The 19,582-nt window shown below is 38.9% G+C and overlaps 1 protein-coding gene across 4 annotated transcripts in view; it reads right to left on the reverse strand.

Annotated features, from left to right (window-relative positions):
- Window positions 1-15,318, reverse strand: part of TOP2B (DNA topoisomerase II beta) — a 58,999-nt gene extending 43,681 nt beyond the window's left edge. The window contains exons 1-3 of one of the 4 annotated variants that reach the window (XM_077865429.1): window positions 15,167-15,318; window positions 1,881-2,036; window positions 627-717 (exon numbers count right to left, since the gene is read on the reverse strand). In XM_077865429.1, the coding sequence (XP_077721555.1) occupies window positions 627-717; window positions 1,881-2,036; window positions 15,167-15,226 (307 nt within the window). In that variant the 5' untranslated portion in view covers window positions 15,227-15,318. Of the gene's footprint in view, window positions 1-626; window positions 718-1,880; window positions 2,052-3,217; window positions 3,275-15,166 lie in introns of those variants that run through there. The other 3 variants (XM_077865427.1, XM_077865431.1, XM_077865430.1) reach the window with 3 other exon arrangements.
- Between the last annotated feature and the right edge of the window lie 4,264 nt (window positions 15,319-19,582).

The following is a 19,582-nucleotide window of genomic DNA, read 5'->3' on the forward strand; positions in this document are numbered from 1 at the left end:
GGCACTAATGAGGTAGCAGAATCCAGAGTCTCTAGAAAGTGCTTGGCTAAAAATACTACCAAAGTGCAAGCATTCTCTAGGAATCAATTAAGCATCCACACTTCATTTTGATTTCATTTATCATGTCATTTGGAAAAAACAGAGATCATTCAGAACAATGGTTGTTATAAGTGGCTGCCCAACAGAAATTTCTGATTTGTTGATAAAAAACACAATTTTACATGTCTCACAGCAAACTCACCAAATCTACAAAGATCAAGCGCTGTAATCTCTATTTTTAACATGCCCCCCCAGGTGACTGGTATGTATGCAACCTTCAGATAACTACACATCCAAGATTACAAACCAACTGGACTTCTGATCAAATACAATACATATATTTTGCAGATAAACACAAAGATATGATGTGCACAGATATGAAAATATTATACTGACAAAATTTCCTGAAGAACATTTATATTCAGCACAGAAGCCAAAGATATGCCCTTAAAATGTATACTGTAAGTCTGGCTTTATATACACATTGATATATATATACACACACACACACACACACACACACACACACACACACACACATACGTATCAATGGACACAGAGGAGTTAAATCTTAAGCAAGTACTCACCCAAAATTTCATCAAAGATCTTGTATAAACCTGGCACAAAGGTAACCTCTCTGCAATTCATTCCTACATCTTCATCATATACCCACATTAGCTGCATTATAAGAAAAATTCAAAAGGACTTATGGGGTAAAAAAGCATTTAACATCAGTTTTGCAAATTATAAACCCACATCTGTCATTTCCTCTGTAAATACTTAGATCTTCAAAGTAGAAAAACAGCTGAGTGAAGTAAGTCAATCGGAGAAGGACAAAGATTATATGTTCTCATTCATTTGGGGAATATAAATAATAGTGAAAGGGAATATAAGGGAAGGGAGAAGAAATGTGTGGGAAATATCAGAAAGGGAGACAGAACATAAAGACTGCTAACTCTGGGAAACGAACTAGGGGTGGTAGAAGGGGAGGAAGGCGGGGGGTGGGAGTGAATGGGTGACGGGCACTGGGGGTTATTCTGTATGTTGGTAAATTGAACACCAATAAAAAATAAATTAAAAAAAAAAAAACCAAAGTAGAAAAACATATACCATTTTAGTGGCACTCAACCTCACTATATTCATATTCAATTTAAATAACTTCAAAATTGAGAAATCATTTTGTATTGAGTCTATATTCTTACTTATACACTATAATTGTTTAAAACTATATTTAAATAAAATAGAAAAATACAAAAATATTTTATATTTACTTTACACTTTTACTTCATTCTTTATATTTTTCTATAAGGCTCACAGAGTAAAATAATATGAACATAGCCATGACTTTGGAGCCAGAGACCTAGCTTTGAATCTCAGCTCTTAGCAGTTAAGGGATGTGAGCAAGTTATTTAAATTTATTTAAACTTCGGTTTCCTCATCTATAAAATAGGGATAATAGTACCTACTTTCCAAAATTGTTAGAATTGGACAAGATAATATAGGTAAGTCAAGTCCACAGTAAGCATCAAATAGTCATCACTGTATATGTACACATTCTAGGATTGGAAGCAAACCACAGCATAAACTTAAGGACTTTTAAAATAAAAGTTCACACACTACCATCTTCCTCTATACTTAACTCTGATAGCTTCTATCTCCTAGTTTTTTATCTTTAGCAAAAACTAAAGGCATTTCTACCTCTCTTAGATCTCTTACCCTACTTTGCTTATGAGCATCAAGCCATGAAATCATGTACTTCTAAAGCATACAATCACAAAAATTTTATTAAAAAGTAAATATAGATACGTATCTTCTAATCTCAAAATTTAACAAATAATTACCTGTGTCAATGGTTCCACTGACCCAATGTATGTATCAGGACGAAGGAGAATATGTTCAAGTTGTGTCTTTTTCTGATATACTCTCTCCACAGACAACTTCTTTGAAGAATCATTTTTGTTTGCAGTTTCTGATTCTTCTTTTTTGGCAGCATTGTTCTGATCAAAAAGAGTCTAAAATTAACCAAAAAATCAAATTTAAATAACCTACCAGAGGTTAAACTAAAATGCAAATGGACACATGTCACAGGTTTTCTTTTTTTCTTTTTTAAATTTTTTTATTTATTTATGATAGTCACAGAGAGAGAGAGAGAGAGAGAGAGAGAGAGGCAGAGACACAGGCAGAGGGAGAAGCAGGCTCCATGCACCGGGAGCCCGACGTGGGATTCGATCCCGGGTCTCCAGGATCGCGCCCTGGGCCAAAGGCAGGTGCTAAACCGCTGTGCCACCCAGGGATCCCCCACAGGTTTTCTTTTTAATGACAAAATGACCTCTTAGGCTGATTTTTCAGTGTTGAAGAAACAGAGGTCCATTTATTGACAGTCCAGTTCTTTTTATAGTACAGTGTAAAACTATTGTTTTGACTAAGCCCAAAAAGTAGGTATACATAATCACTAGAATAGCTAGAAATGCCTACATCTGTTCAATCCAGAAATATAAAAATTTCCCAATTATGTAAGTTACCAAGTTAATTTTTATAGTCTTCAAAACTTTCCAAGGAATATGAGTTCTGGTCAGGTTATAGGTTCACAATAACTAAACCTGGATACCTGCAGAAATCCTCAAATCTACGTTTCAGTTCCCTGCCATTAAACTACTGATGATTTAGTCAAGAGAGTGGGCAAAAGTAACCTATGCAAAACAGTAAACAATGTAGTTAAAATACTGATATGGCAGGGCAGCCTGGGTGGCTCAGTGGTTTAGCGCCACCTTAGGCACAGGGCGTGATCCTAGAGACCCGGGATCAGGTCCCACGTCGGGCTCCCTACATGAAGCCTGCTTCTCCCTCTGCTTATGTCTCTGCCTCTCTCTCTGGGTCTCTCATGAATAAATAAATAAAATATTTAAAAATTAAAAAATAAAAATATATACTGATATGGCTGGTAATACTAAGCATGGTTTATGAAATCTCAAATTTCACACTTTTATAGGTCATGCCAATAATTCCTTATAAATCATTGCTAGATGCTCCATTACTGAGGCACTCGCTAATTCCAGTTTCTGTGCCAGTTTCAAGTAAATAGAGGTTAGTGATCTTAATTCTAATCATTCCTATGTAGATAAGAATTGCAAACTCAAATTCCCAAGGTTTAGAGATTTCTTAATGACAGAAAACACACCTCTCTCCTTCTGGAATTCCTTGATGTTGACAAATAAGACATCCCACTAAAAGAAAGGTATTATAGTGGCATACTTTTTCACAAAAAATAATTCACATATAAGACACAATGAAAATTGAGATATCTTCACAAGTTTTTGAACTTTAGTAGAAATAAAGCAGTCAGAAGACAATGGAAGAGATTTTATGAATTTGAACAAGCAACAAACCACTTCAATTCAGGTCATATACATAGCCATATCATTATATTTAATGTTCATACTTGAAAAAAGTCAGTATACCTAATCTACATTTAAACAACGTATATTTAAAAATCAAATACATAACCTCTAAGCAGTCTAAACCAGAACTGTAATGTACAAACACTATGGAAATTCAAACATTAATCATAATCTTCCAGTGCCATAAATTTTACATAAAATTAATGAAACTTAATAAAATTACAAAATAAAAAATAAAATTGCAAAATAAAGTATTATAAATAACTCATTTTCTGTATTTTTAATTATATTCTTATATATTCTTTCATTTATAAGGTTACCTATTAACACTGCTCTGAGTTAATTAAAAATAGCTCTGAACAAAAGAGTTTTATAAAATCTTCATAGACTATTTCTCTCAAGTAGATGATGAACTAGCCAAAAATACATTGCATTTTAAAAATACCAGTCTCCAAATTTCTAATCATGTTCCTTGCTTTTCATGAGATAGCTGATTAACTTACCGAAACAAATCCAAAGTTAAAAACATAACTGTGTATAATATAATAGGTCCTCAGAATAGCTAGTAAGGACTAAGATCACATTCTTAGAAAGTGTTTAAAGACAATAAATGCTATGGAATCAAAGAGAGGTAACTTCTTACCATTAATTTAGAACTGTTTGCAATCAATGGCACAAAGGTCAGGAACTTACAGTAACCATGCAATAAAGGCTTTCTGATCCCAGGCTACGATTCCAAATCCCAGAACAAAGAAAATATCTTTAAGATTAGACTTAACCAGAGACTCACAGCCACCTAATTGGGGCTTCCACATTTGACCCAGATGAGTTATATACTTAACTAAAAGGGCACACAAGTATGGAAAATAAGGATAAAGTCCTTCATCACTCCTTTTTCAAGAATTTACAACTTTTCCTATATCCCCTCACTACCAATCACTTCTTCCTCCCTCCCTTTAACCTAACAGATAGACCCCTATCAAGTTCAAAAGTTGTCATGCTTGCTAGCATAATGTCTCAAAATTCAAAGAACAAGTAAAATGTACTTGGCTTTGTCAGATTACTATTTATAATTTTCTCTAGGAATAATATATGTCAAAAATAAGTTTGGCAATACTTAAAATATTTAATGTCAAAATATTTTTTCCTAAATATATGACAGGTATTAAGTAAAAAAGGTACCATTCTATTTAAAGTAATGAAAAGCATTAAGGAACACACATTATTTATAGAATGTCATAATAAAACAGATGTTTTGAGATTTTGTCAATATTTTAAGTCAACTCTCATTTATATTAAATAATTTCTAAAACTCACATATAAACTTTTAAACCTGGATATTTATTAAGTAAATATTTTTAGTTACTTTTATCAAAACTTATTTGTGTTGACTATATAAACTTCTATTGCTATAACTTTTATGTAAAAACGTTATGTAATCAAGTATTTTTAAATTAGTAGCTTATTAAAAATATACTCTTTAGTGAACAAAATTACAAGAGTATAAAAATGAGCCCATTTTCATCAAAAAAAGATTATACACGTAGGAAAAAATATAAAATATACTCAACAGAATATCAATCATTAAATTATCTGTGAGAAGTAGAAATAGAAGTTATTTTCATTTTCTTTTCTGATACACATTTTCTAGTTTTCTACAATGAGCATATATGGATATATTTTAAGATCGTGTTAATCCATGTATGTGAAAATGTCATTACGCTGGAATAAAACTAAAGGGTTGGTTTTTTTTTTTTTTCCTAGTGGCACTGCTAATAACCTACTTACTACTTCTGTAGTCCCAACTTTCTCACTAGAATCTAGCCAAAAAGGTAATTGAAACCAAAATAAACAGATAAGACTGGCGAGTTTGGCAGAGCAGAAAACAGAAAATAACACATTGTCTTTTACTTTCCCATTCTCAATAAATGGTAGTTTGCACTGCTCACTGGCTCACTAGCAGCAAAGAGAAAAAGGAAGTTCTCTCCTGAGAAGTCTGTAAGTTTTTCTCACAGAAACCTGAAATAATGATCTCTTTTAGCTCCTCTTTATTAGCAGAAAGTTGCTCCCTGAATAATGTCCAGACCATGAAAAATCAAAATCTGCTGATGAAGGGACAGACAGCAACTACTCTGCCCCCCTCAAAGGGATATCTCATCCCTAGAATAGGTATGAATATAAACACCTTCGGCCTGAGAACTAAGTAAAATGAGAAAAATCTATTGATCATCTTCCCTCCAGCTCTTACTACCACTGAAAGAAAGAAAAGAAAGAAAGAAAGAAAGAAAGAAAGAAAGAAAGAAAGAAAGAAAGAAAGAAAGATCATCCCTAGTAGTTCTTCAGTTTTAACACCGTTACTAATAATATTCAGAGAAAAGAGATCATAAAATTAGCTTGAACACAAACAGATCAGCAAACTCCCATCTACACATTTATAAAAGTATTCTCAATCCCACAAATAATAAAGGAGACTGATATATATCTGATACTTGCAGGCTAAAAGAATAATGCTTATTTGGGGTGGGGAGGGGTGTTAAACTTTCCATATTTGTGTCAGTATATTAAGGTTTTCATTCACAACTCACTTGGTTTACTTGTAAATCCACCAGTTTTCCCAGTGAATCTTTTGTGTGATTAACAATATTTGAGAAGCTGAAAAATTCTTGAATTATTATCATCTCCTCATCCTCATGTTTAATTGAGGCAGGTATACATTGGCATAGAGGTTTGATTTTTAAATTTTTGTTGTTGTTGCTGTCTTACTAGTTTTTTTTGCTTTTCAAGTCCTTGTTTCACTAATTTTTTAATGTTTAAGTTTTTTAATTACACTCATTTTAAACACTTTTGATTCATAATAATAATCTAACCTTTTATTATGTTTATAGTAGCAAAATATCTTGTACAACAGTGACTATTCCACGTTAAATAAAAATTCACAGTATGCCCTTAAAAATAACCAATTACCAAAAAACATTCTAAATAAACTTTAAGGTTTGATAAAAATTAAAAATGTACAATTTAAGTTTATTTGTAATTTATTTCACTGCCTAAATTTATGTGGATGAAATACCAAGCTATTTATAGTAGTAAATAATTCCAGCATCTAATAACAGCAGAATAGAAGAAATCAGAGCAACATTTTCATAAAGACAATGAAAATGTAAAGAAACCCCTGTATGAAAATATCCTCTGCAAATCTAAAAACATCTTAATTCTAGTCTTTGTGGTTTATACATATGATGCCATAACTGACTTTTTCTGAAGTTCAAAAGAGGGTTGCCAAATTAAACAAGGCATTGTTCAGAATTTTTTAATTATAACAAATCAAAATAATACATAAAATCTATACTAAAATATCAATCTATTTTATAACACTTTTGCAATGTTGCTAACTCCTAGTGAAAGAATACAGATCTAATACTTATCTCAGACTCAACCTTTATCAAGAACATTCCTCAATCATAAGAAAAATACTGCACTAAAATAAATTTATTTAAACTCAATTTGCCAACATATAACACCCAGTTTTAATCACATCACATGCCCTCCTTAATGCCTGTCACTCAGTTACCCTATCCCCCCACCCACCTCCTCTTCTTTGTTTGTTTTAAAACAAATTTTTATTTCAGAATGAGTATGTACCAAGATCATTCTGTTAAGGAAAAAAAAAAAAGATTCTTCCATACACAGAGTTGTCACGTGAGACATAGCAATTTGGGGCAATCACCCAGTTCCTGTTTTTCTGTGAGAGAATGAATTGCTGCCAAAGAGGGGAAAGGAGATGGTTTGCCAGTTGGTGCTAAAAAGGAACTGAGCCATTCATTCACATAATCGGCACAGAAATTTCACCATCACCAAGCCAACAAGAGTGGCACTAGCAAAACCTTGGCAACAAGCCTTTTCTCCTATCTTCTATAAATGACCCCCTCAGACTTCACATTACCCTTTTGTTTTATCTCCTCCCCTTCCTTTCTCCCTCAAACCCACCATGCTTTGATGTTCCTTTCACTCATATTTCATCTATGTAACAATAGAGAGGGCCATGTATCTATCTACCATTAATGAAAACAAAACCAACACTTTGCCTTCCATCTATGCTCTTCAAGAAATGCCCTCCCAAACCAAGGAACAAGGAAAAAGACAGAAGGTGAGGGATACTTAAGATCATAAGGAATGTTTAAACATCCACCGTGAAAATAAAAAATACACTTTCCCTAAATGGCATCCAAATTGAAAAGGAAGAAATAAAATTGTCACTGTTTGCAGATGATATAGTATATACAGAAAAACCTAAGGACTCCACCAAAAAAATGATTAAAACAAATCCAATAAAGTTGCAGAATACAAAACCAATACACATAACTCTGTTGTTACTGTACAATAACAACTACCAGAAAGAGGAATTGGCAATCCCATGTACAACTGAATCAAAAAGAATACTTAGTAATAAATTCAACCAGGGAAGTAAAAGACCTGAACACTGAAAACTAAGACACTAATGAAAGAAACGGAAGACACAAATAATAGACATTCCATGCTCATGAACTGGAATAATTAACATTGTTTAAAAGTCCCTACTACAGGGGAGCCTGTGTGGCTCAGTTGGTTGAGTGTCCCATGCTTGATTTTGGCTCAGATCATGATCTCAGGGTCATGAGATCCAGCCCTGCAACAGACTCTACGCTGAGCACAGAGCCTACTTAACATTCTCTTCTTCTCCCTCTACCCCTTGCCACTCTCATTCTGTCTTAAAAAAAAAAATAAAAAGGGGATCCCTGGGTGGCGCAGCGGTTTGGCACCTGCCTTTGGCCCAGGGCGCGATCCTGGAGACCCGGGATCAAATCCCACGTCGGGCTCCCGGTGCATGGAGCCTGCTTCTCCCTCTGCCTATGTCTCTGACTCTCTCTCTCTCTCTCTCTCTCTCTCTCTCTCACTCTCTGTGTGTGTGTGTGACTATCATAAATAAATAAAAATTAAAAAAAATAAATAAAAATAAAAAAATATAAAAAGTAAAAAATAAAAGTCCCTATCCCTATCAAAATTGCAACAGCCTTTTTTATAGAAATAAAACAATCTTAAAATTTGTATAGAATCACAAAAGTCCTCAAATAGCCAAAGCAATCTTGAGAAAGAAGAAAAGAGAGGCATCCCAGTCACCAGTTTCAAACTATATTAAAAGCCATACTAATCAAAACAGTATGGTACTGGCAGGAAAACAGACACAAAGACAAATGGAACAGAATAGAGAGCCCATAAATAAACCCACACATACGTGGTCAATTAATTTATGACAAAAGAGCCAATAATATAAAATGGGGAAAGGACAGTCTCTTCAATAAATAAAGGACAGTCATATGCATGAACAAAATTGGACCCCTATCTTATCCATACACAAAAACAACTCAAAATGAATTATAGACTTGAATATAAGCTCTTTGGTGTGGGTCTTGACAATGATATTTTTTTTTTTTTTGAAGCTGACACAAAAAGTAAAGGCAACAAAAGCAAAAATAAGTGAAACTACATCACACTAAAAAGCTTCTGCACTGCAAAGGAAACCATGAGCAAAATGAAAAGGCAACCTACTGAATAGGAAAAAATATTTACAAATGATAAATCTAATAAGGGGTTAATATCCAAAACATATAAAGAACTCTCACAACTGAATAGCAAGAAAAAAAATAAATTAAAAAATGGGAAAAGGCTCTGAATAAACATTTTTCCAAAGAAGATATATAGATGTCCAACAGACACATGAAAAGACATGCAACATCACTAATCAATCATGAGGGAAATGCAAATCAAAACCACTATAAGATACTACTTCACACCTGTCAGGATGGCTATTATCAAAAAGACAAGAAACAACAAGTGTTGACAGGAAAATGGAAAAAGGGGACTCCTCATGCACTGTTGGTAGGAATATAAATTGGTGCAGCCACTATGGAAAACAATATGGAGTTTCCTCAAAAAAATTACAAACAGAATTAACATATGATCCAGAAATTCTATTTCTGGGTATTTATCCAAAGAAAACAAAAACATTAACTTGGAAAGATATATGCACCCCCATATTCATTGCATCATTATTTACAAGAGCCAAGACACACAAGCACTGATAAATAGATAAAAAAAAAAAATGTAGCACACAGAGGAATATCATAAAAAAAGAAGGAACTTTTTCCATTTGCAACAACATGAGTGAATCTTGAGACCATTATGCTACATGAAATATGTCAGAGAGAGAAAGACAAATACTGTATGATCTTATATGTAGAATCTAAAGACAAAAACAAAACCCTTGAATTTGGGGCTAGAGGCAACAACATGGTTGAAGGTGACCAATGGGTACAAACTTCCAGTTAAAAAATAAGAAAGTCCTGTGAATGTAACGTACAGCATGGTGACTATAGTTAATAATACTGCATTGTATATTTAGAAGTTGCTAAGAGAGTAAATAAAAGTCCCCATGACAAGAAAAAAATTGTAACTGTGTGGTGACAGATGTTCACTTATTGTAATTTCACAATATTAAAAAAAAAACCTTTCTGTGAGACAAAAGATATGAAAATTCTTTTCAATTTATTTGAAGAAAAATACATGCAAATATACCCATCTGAGAGCTTATTATGTTGCAGCATCATGGGAATTATATGGACAATCTCAATCAATTCTCATAAGAGCTCCATGAAGTAGGCACTGTTGCCATGATTTCCTTTCTACAATGAGGAAATAGAACTCTGAAGAAGTGGTTCCCCAAAGCTAACAAAGTTAGTACTTAAGCTGAATTAGGAACCCACAGGATCTGATTTTACATAGCTCATTATCTTAAAAAAGCATTGTTACACAGATACATACATTCTGAAAAGGAAATGTATTTCCTAGCTTTCTCTGTAAAAAGAAAGGTTAATACAAAAATATACAAGTATATCCCAGAAGGCTTTTTTAATCTTGTCACATCAGGGTATAAAAGATGAGTGGTATTAAAAAAAAAAAAAAGATTTATTTATTTGAGAGACCAAGAGCAAGGGTGGTGCGTAGGAGACAGAAAGGTACGAGACAGGCAGAAAGAATCTCCACCAGACTCCACACTAAGGGTAGAACCCTGAAGAGGGTTGGATCTGATGACCCAGAGGTTATCACCTGAGCCGAAACCAAGAGTCAGTCACTTAAATTACTGAGCTATCCAGGCACCCCAAGGTTTTTTGGTTTTCAATGTTTTTTTAAAGTGGGGAGCCGTATAAATCATGGTTAAGAAGATAAATCTGGTTTCAATCCCACCTCTGCTTTAGCCAGGTAATTAACAGTTTGTTACCTAATCTCTAAACCTGTTTTCTTTTCTGCAAATGAAAATAATTCTGATCTCAAAAAGGAGGTCTAAAGGAGGTTCTATTTTCAAAAACTATGAAAAGAGGCTTATTTTTTTAAAGTACTTAGTAAAATGCAACTACTGACACCTAAGAAATTAACATCTAAAACTACAAGTAAACACTCCCATTCAGAAAAGTTAGCACCAAATATAATTAGTTTCTAAGTACTGCTATTATGTTACTTGAGAACGTTGCCTAAAGAACATTGCTACCTGACCACTTGTCTTAATAATGACTTTTTGTGGTTCTTTGGTCCTAGGATCCAGCCCTTGATAAGCCTGCAAGGGGCTATGAGCTGAATAGGGAGTCCGCCTGAGGATTCTCTCTCCCTTTGCCCCTATGCCTCTCTGTCTCTCAAATGAATAAATAAACCTTTAAAAAAAATAATGATGATGATGGACTTTTCAGGAAGTTAGCATGTCAACTGTCCAATTTGTTAAAATAACTGAGGTTGGATTATGAATCCAGCTCTTTGCTAAACTGTATAAAAGATACAAATAGGTATAATACATGGTCTCTAGCTTTAGTTTATAATCTAATAGTTTTTTTTTTAATTTTTTTTTTAATTTTTATTTATTTATGATAGTCACAGAGAGAGAGAGAGAGAGGCAGAGACACAGGCAGAGGGAGAAGCAGGCTCCATGCACCGGGAGCCTGACGTGGGATTCGATCCCAGGTCTCCAGGATCGCGCCCTGGGCCAAAGGCAGGCGCTAAACCACTGCGCCACCCAGGGATCCCTATAATCTAATTGTTAAGACTAAATTATCATGCATGAAAGTTACATAAAAAGAAATTTATGTTTTCTGATCCATAGGGGTAACAGAAAAAAATGAGTGAAAACTGGAGGATAAAAGTTTGGTGAGACTCTGAGCTAGCTTTGAAGAGTAATTAACATTTACACTTATAAAGAGAAGAGAAAGAGGCATTCCTGATGGAAGGTAAGCATGTATAGCAACATGACAAAAACCACGATGTTCAGGGGACAGTGAAGAGATCAATTTAACTATGATGACTATACAAAATAAATTTCAACTGAGACATAAGAGAACTGGCTTGAAAGTCTGGTTGAGGAGTTCAGACTTGCAACAATAAGCCACTAAAGCAAGGTTCTTAATATAAATCTTTAAATATCTAAATGTACAATGATGGTTTGAATTAGACATATAGGGGATCCCGGAGTGGCTCAGAGGTTTAGGACCTGCCTTTGGCCCAGGGCGTGATCCTGGAGTCCCGGGATCGAGTCCCGCATTGGGCTCCCTGCATGGGGCCTGCTTCTCCCTCTGCCTGTGTCTCTGCCTCTCTCTCTCTCTGTCTCTGTCTCTCATGGATAAATAAATGAAATCTTTAAAAAATAGATAAATAAAAAATAAAGAGAAGGGGCAAGGTGGGTGATCTTGAGTTGGTAATCGGTGAGACTTGATAAATGGAGAAAAGGCTCCTTATATTATTCTAGCCACCACTTTTTTATATGCTTACTGTTTTTAATTATAATATAGTTTAATCTACCAAATTAGAGTATTCAAGAAAAAAGATCAATATTCACATAGTAATTAACTATCTTCTAATATTTCCACAGAAGTGTTACCAATCACCTAAAAATTATAAATGGCTTAATGAAATAAGACTACAGGGTCTACTAATCAAAGCTTTACAAACTAAAAGTTAATTCAAGAAACTGCTTGGTTCAGGAAGCCTTCATAGCTGTTGTCAATGTTAACTCAAAATAGTTTGCTATATTTATGTTTTCCACTTCTTTTCTAATTTTAAAAAATCTGCTTAAGACCCTGCAAATAAAACACAAACATTAAAAGGAGAAGTTAATGTCAATCTTAAACCACTTTGCCTTGTGGGTTTAGGTATTAAAATGTAAACTTTCATGCAGTGACGATGTTAATACTACATGCTGGCAAGCATCCCAACAGAAGTTAATACTAGCAACACATGGCATTACCCATCCCCCTCCCAAAAGAACACTATCAGGGACTAATTCCATTTTTATTTCTTCCTGTTACCCACAAGCAGGTGGCAACATAACACCAGTTTCATTCAACAAAGCAGGCAAAGTTACCCCTCTGCAGAAATAGATGACCACTGAAACAAATCCCTGAATTCTTTCAAAGAAATAATTTGCTTTCACCCTGATTTAAAAGCACCTCATGTAAGAGCCACTTCATTATTCTGAGTGTACATTTCTTGAACTTCACCACCACCAACAAAAAATATTTACCAAGTCCAGCACTGGCTACATGTGTTATCTCATTTAATTCTCAATGCAACCTTACTTTACAGGTGAGAAAATAGGCTTTGAAAGGTTAGATCTTTTGCAATATGTGTTGGAGAAAGGATCAGAATCTACATCAATCTGACATCGAAGTCCATGCTCACTTCACTATATTGCCTCTCATAAAATTAGTCTATGATCAATGATGTAAATCATGGACATAAAGATGCTCATATACCCTGACAAATTTAAAGCAAGCATCAAATCTTAAAGCAGACTTATGGAGTGATTATATTTTAATAAACTTTGAATTCAACACGCAGATATAATCTGTAAATATTAAGTGATTTTTACTTTATTTTACTGTATTTCCCATATTTGTCTTATAATGAAAAAATCTTTACTAAATAAGTCAATTTTATTATCAAATGAATCTGATACTGAATGAGACCATCTAAGTTTCAGGAAATTTTTTACGTAAGTGGTTTCCTACTGAGCTTGAAAAGAAAAAGCAGTCATTTATGTACAAAGTTAAATAACAGTAAATTAAAATATTGCTATCAAATGCCAACCAATTCAATCCTGAAGCAAAATGTTTACCATTACAGAATCAGAGGTCCTCAGAAACTCAAATCAGGCCTCTCACACCTCCAAACAGTGAACGAGAACTTATCTGGCTAACTTAATTTTCAGAAGTTGCTTGATTTTAGTAATGGGGGGAGGGCCACCCATTTTTTAAAAATGATATTTCACTTACGCAACCCCCCCCCCTTCCAGAATGGTCCACATGGACCACCAGTTTATAATGTGGCATTTTATCTATCCCGGCTCTAGTCTGTTCGTACCCCATTAGTGGAGTAACAAACAAAATTCGGAAAATTCAACATGAAGAGCTTGGCAAGTTATTTTGCAAAGCGACTTGACACTCAAACATAAATGGTTAAAATGTTTTCCCGCTATAACATGCTTTTTCTCAAGGAAGTCTGGTTAATTCAGCAGAACTGCTACTCAACTCCCCTAAACCTCGCCCAAGCAAAGAGAAAAGAAAGAATTAGTAATAAAAACGCCAATACGAAAGTTTCCTTGAGTGTTCTTCTGAAAAAGGAAGGATCCATCGAAAGTACCTGTTAAATGTAATGCGTTTTAAAATGTTTCTCCTGGAAACCAAGTACGTCGGCTGAGCTGGGCTTTGTGTGTGTGTGTGTGTGTGTAGGAAATGACCCTGCTCTGAACTCTATGCTGAGCAAGTAAAACGCTGGTGAATTATCGATCGGCCGTGGGAATCGGATCTCTCTGGGTCTTCCCTCCTCTACTACTTCCCAGCAGGAACGGAGCGCCGAGGTCCCTTAACTCCAGGACTAAGCATTTCAGTCACCTCTCGGGCACTCTCCACTCGGCCCCCACCCCGCCTCACCTGGGATGCTGACGCAGGTGAACGCTTCTTTTAATAATCCCTCCCTGACAGATGGACGACCTGCCGTGTGCTAACTGCTGCGAAACGGCCGTCCGAACGCGCTTTCAATTGAACGAGACTCTGAACCCAAGTGTTAAATTAAATTGCCTTGGACTGATCCCCCCCCCACACACACACACACCAAATCCATTCTTTGAGAGGTTAGAGCAGCAGAACTGGGCGCATCTGCATTTACACACACACACACACACACACACACACACACACCCTTGTCTCCGGGATTTTCTTAAGCACATGTAGACCAAAGTGCTGACCCACAGAGCCACACAGGCGTCACGGCGGGCACCCACCGCCTCACGCCCGACTGCCCCGAAGAGTCTGAGAGAGGGCAAAAAACAAAAAACAAAACAAAACAAAACAAAAAGCTGAAGCGAGGGCTTCGCGTCAGGTTCAGGGTTTGTCCCCCTAAGTTTCCAGTGCACGTCACGCTCCCGCAGCCGGAGCCTCCACAGAGGGCAAAGAAAGAAAAGGGGCGGGGAGCGGGGGGTTCTGCGGGCAGGAGCCCCGACGGGCGCCCGTTCCGGACGCCGATTTCCCCCTCGTTTCCCTGCCCCCCCCGCCCTCCCCCGGACGGGCCAGCGGACTCCCTCCCCCCCTCCCCCCCCCGCGGGCCGGGAACAATGCCTCGGCCGGGCCCCCCGCCCCCCGCCGCCCGCCACTCACCACCCAGGTCAGCGCCCCGTTGCCGCCGGCTCCCGCGCCGCCGCCGCCCGCCTTGGCCATGGCGGGTGCCTCCGCTCACAGGCCCCGAGGCCGCGGCCGCCGCCGCCGCTCCCGCCTCCCTGCCGGCCGCCGGGCCCTCTGCGCCGCACCGACCGCTCCGCCCGCCGTGCTCCTAGCGGCGCCGCCCCCCGCGCCCCATCGCCGAGACCCGGGACGCACGCCCGGCCGAGCCCGCCGAGGAGGCCGCGCCGCCCGGCGCCCTCAAACTCGAGGCGCGGCGGCCGCGTCGCCCGGGCCTAGGCTGCCGCCGAGAAGAGGGGGAGGAGAAGGAAGCGGGAGGCCGGCGGCGGAGAGCGGCGGCGCTTCCTCCTCGCCCGCCCGCCCGCCCGCCCGCGGGCGCCGCAGCAGGCCGGGCCGAGCCGAGCCGGGGGTGCGCTCGCCGAGCGCCGCCGAGAGCCCCGGGGCGTCCAGACGTGGCGCGGACGCAAAGGCGCCTCGTCCTTCCCTCGCGCTCGGCGAGGCCCGGCCGCCGCGGGGGTCGCCGGAGCCGCCGCCGCCTCCAAGGCCGCCGCCGCCTCCAAGGCCGCCGCCGTCGGCCGCGCCGCACCCCCGGCTTCCTCACATCCACACACCGACAGGGACAATAAACAGAGCCGCCGCCGCCGCGGTCGCCTCCCTCCTGTCCGGCATAACACGGCGCACACACATTCGCACACCGGGGAGGGCGGGCGGGGGGGAGGGCGCGGCGGCCGCCCCGCTGTCAGTCAGCGCCTCGGCGCCCAATCGGGGCCCTCTCGCCGCAGCCCCTCGGCCAATCCCAAAATTCCAAGCCCCCGGAGGGGCGGGGCCCGAGGGGGAAACGTCATTGCGGGTAGCAACCGAAGGGAAGACTCGGGGTTTTTTTGTTTGTGTGTGTGTGTGTGTGTGTGTGTGTGTGTGGGGTTTGCACTTGAGGGGAGAGCAGGGGCCGCTGTCAGGGGTCCCTTGAGGGCGGCCGAAGGAAAGGGTCGCGTGGGCCTCGGCTCGGTGGTAACCCTCCGGGCGTGCTGTTTACTCTGAGCCCTGCCGGCGAGGCCGAGGCATTTCTCCGCCCGGGGCCGCGGCGGGGGGGGCGGGGTGGGGAGGAGGCAGAGAAGGAGGGGTGGCAGGAAGGAGCCGAGGGCAGTCCCAAAGGGAAAGTATTTTTAAAGAGCGGTTGTAAACCGCAGGCAAGACGTTGTCGATCACTGGTGCAAGGAGGGCCCTGTGACCCCGGCTCCCCGCGGCCCCAAGCGGACGCTGCTGTCCAAAGAGTCCTTGCTCAGACCTTCCCCTCCTCCTCCCTCTCCTTCCCTCCCCGGTCGTCCCCTCACCCTCAAATGGGATCAGGGCGGTTAAAAGGGAGCTGCATTTAAGGAACCCGAAGGACAAGGGATGCCCAGGGAACGTTCCCGGGAAGGAATGCGGGGTGGGCGCAGGGTTCCTTCTCTGCTCTTTGTTGACCTTTCTCTCTCCTCTCTGAACAATGCGGATTTGCCGCTGTCACTTTGCATTCTCCGGTGTCCAGCTACCTCTACGAGGGCTTGCTTAATTTCTTTTTTCTTTTCTTTTTTTTTTTTTTTAAACTGCTTTCAGTGGAATTTTTAAATGCCCACGAAGGAATCATTTCATTCACATTAAAGCTTTCTAAGAATGAGAATTACCCATAGAGCCGCACCAAAGTCTTTTGGCAGATGGAAGAAGGCTTCACCTCACCCTGCTTTTCAGTGGAATTCCGTTCAACAAGTATTGATTGGATGCACACTCTGCCACTCTGTGCCAGGCTCTGCGATGGGTCCAAAATAAAAACAGGGCCCCTGATTCCAAAGTCATTTATAATGCGGCTGGTGAGACAGTCTAAAAGGGAGTGACTGTCACTAAAACGAGCACTTGAGGGCATGAATTGCCACCAAAGAGCTATAACAAGAGAGCTTTTTAAAAAAAAAAAAAAAAAAGATAAAAGCCCTATTGCTGCTTTGTGGAAAAGGTGTTTTTGTGAACTTCTCTTCCCACTGTGCATTTCCTCTCAAGGGAAAACAAAAATGTCTCAGGTCACATATTTTAACTGCCTGCTGAGTCCAGAGAGGTGGGGAACTCTGAAACATGGAAATAATTTAAACAGTTTTTCTTAATTAGCTCTCTAGTGGCCATGTAATTCTGGCATCTTTGGGACTTGGGTTTAGAACAGTGAAGCCTTTCTTTACCTTGAACTTGAGGTGCAAGCTTGTAAATCAGACAGACCAGGGCTAATCTGGGCTCTGAACCTGACCAACTAAGTATTCGTGTGCCTTGTTATTGGACTTCTCTGAGCCTGTCTGTGCCTTGTTAAAATGAGGATTTTTGCTCTTTTGCTAACTGTGACTTTACACTTCAAAGTAAACATCTATTTTATAAGTTTGAAATGGGCAAGTAATTTTAAAAGTTGTGAGGTTTTTTTTATAAAGATATATGCATTAAGTAGAAGCCAAGCTATAAAATATGTAACCGTCTCCTTTTTTGAACTTTAGTTTTCAGAGCTCTTCAGCCTCAGATTTTGAGTGAACAAAACAATATACTCAAAACTCAGACTAATTCATGGAAATTCATGTTTATCTTTTCACTTGCCTCATAGGTAAAGCACTGAGCCTTTTGCCTCCTAAGGGTGAAGACACCGTGGTAAAGGTAACATTTTATTCTTATGAAAATACTGACTTACCTAAAAGAATCACAAATAAAATAGTTGCGTACACATGCAAATCAACAACTTAAAGCAGATATTCATGAAGAATGGGAGAAAGTATCTAGATCAAAAGTATCTCAGCTCCTGAAGAACTGTTTTGTTTAACTGAGTGCAACAGACTTAATATGTCTTTACAATAAAATTGATTATGCCCAACTTGAGCACAGCTTTCTCTTCTGGGGCTTTGTACATAAATACTTTGCATTTATGTACAGAGTGATTATGGCAATAACTGCCACATTAAGAAGCTTCTTTATCAGGTTTGTCTTGTTTGGAATTCTACTTTATGCAATATATGCATGTTACACTTAAAGACTTAATTTTTACCCCATAGCAAATACCAGCCAAAATAAAAAATTGTAGAAATCAAAAATAAAGGCCTTTAACCAAACTTTTTGAGTAGCTTCCATGAGAGCTTATCCTAAGTACTTAAGAATTTTTAATTTTAGATTTTACATTTCCCTATTATATTCATTTGTGGCCTACAATAAACCCAATAAATGGTTGTCCAGGTGATATTGTCCAGGTACTAAATGTTGTGAATGTAATTTAGCATGATTGTATTGCTTTAGAAGTGAACTTAAGGGATCCCTGGGTGGCGCAGCGGTTTGGTGCCTGCCTTTGGCCCAGGGCGCGATCCTGGAGACCGGGGATCGAATCCCACGTCGGGCTCCCGGTGCATGGAGCCTGCTTCTCCCTCTGCCTGTGTCTCTGCGCCTCTGTCTCTCTCTCTGTGACTATCATAAATAATTTTAAAAAAAAATAGAAGTGAACTTAAGGTAAAGAAGAAAGCTACCATCAATGTAGCTTTTGGGATTTCAGCATTTCTATAATAAATATAATAGATTATGAACTGATTTTCAAAAGCATGTGATTGCTCCAAATATTTTATATTTTTACTTTTAAAAAGGTACTTTAGGGATGCCTGGGTGGCTCAGTCAGTTAAGTGTCAGACTCCTGGTTTCCACTCAGGTCATGATCTCAGGGTTGTGAGATTGAGCCCTTATGTTGGGCTCTGTGCTAAGTGGGGAGTCTGCTTGAGATTCTCTCTCTCTGCACGTCCCCCTGCCCCACCTCTAAAATAAACCTAAAAAAAAAAGTTAAGGGTACTTAAGAACCAAAAGTAATAAATGTTTATGAATGGATGAAGATATCGACAATCACCACATTCCTGTGTATTATCACCACTGAGAAGACAGATAAAGGCTAAAGGTCTCCAATTTCTAATCTATAATAAATATAGGATGTTTGTTTTGTTTGACTTTTTTTGGTTTGGAGGAGTTTGATTGGTTTTGGCCAATCCTGTCAGCATCTGCTGATCCTCTGGTGAGGTCTCTAATTACTTACACAGACAGAAGGGACATTTTCAGTTATTGTACATAATATAGGTCAGCAATAATTCAGGGCTCTTAAGTACTCTACTGAATTATATAATATGGAGAATATAATTAGCATGCACCTTAGTTAAAAAGGCTTTAAGAGGGATTTGGGAAAAAATTGCGACTTCCAAAGAAGCATTTTGTTCCAAGAAAACCCTGCTTTGGAGGACATTAGATGCCATCATTTACATAATCTTCACCAAAAGAATATTATAGGATCCTAGCATGTGTATTGCAAAGTTGCATTTAAAGTATGTTTGCCCAGAGGCATCTGATTCAGTTACTCAGTAGACTTAGAAG

The sequence above is a fragment of the Canis aureus genome, chromosome 22, assembly GCF_053574225.1.
Source record: "Canis aureus isolate CA01 chromosome 22, VMU_Caureus_v.1.0, whole genome shotgun sequence".
In the NCBI taxonomy this organism is placed as follows: domain Eukaryota; kingdom Metazoa; phylum Chordata; class Mammalia; order Carnivora; family Canidae; genus Canis; species Canis aureus.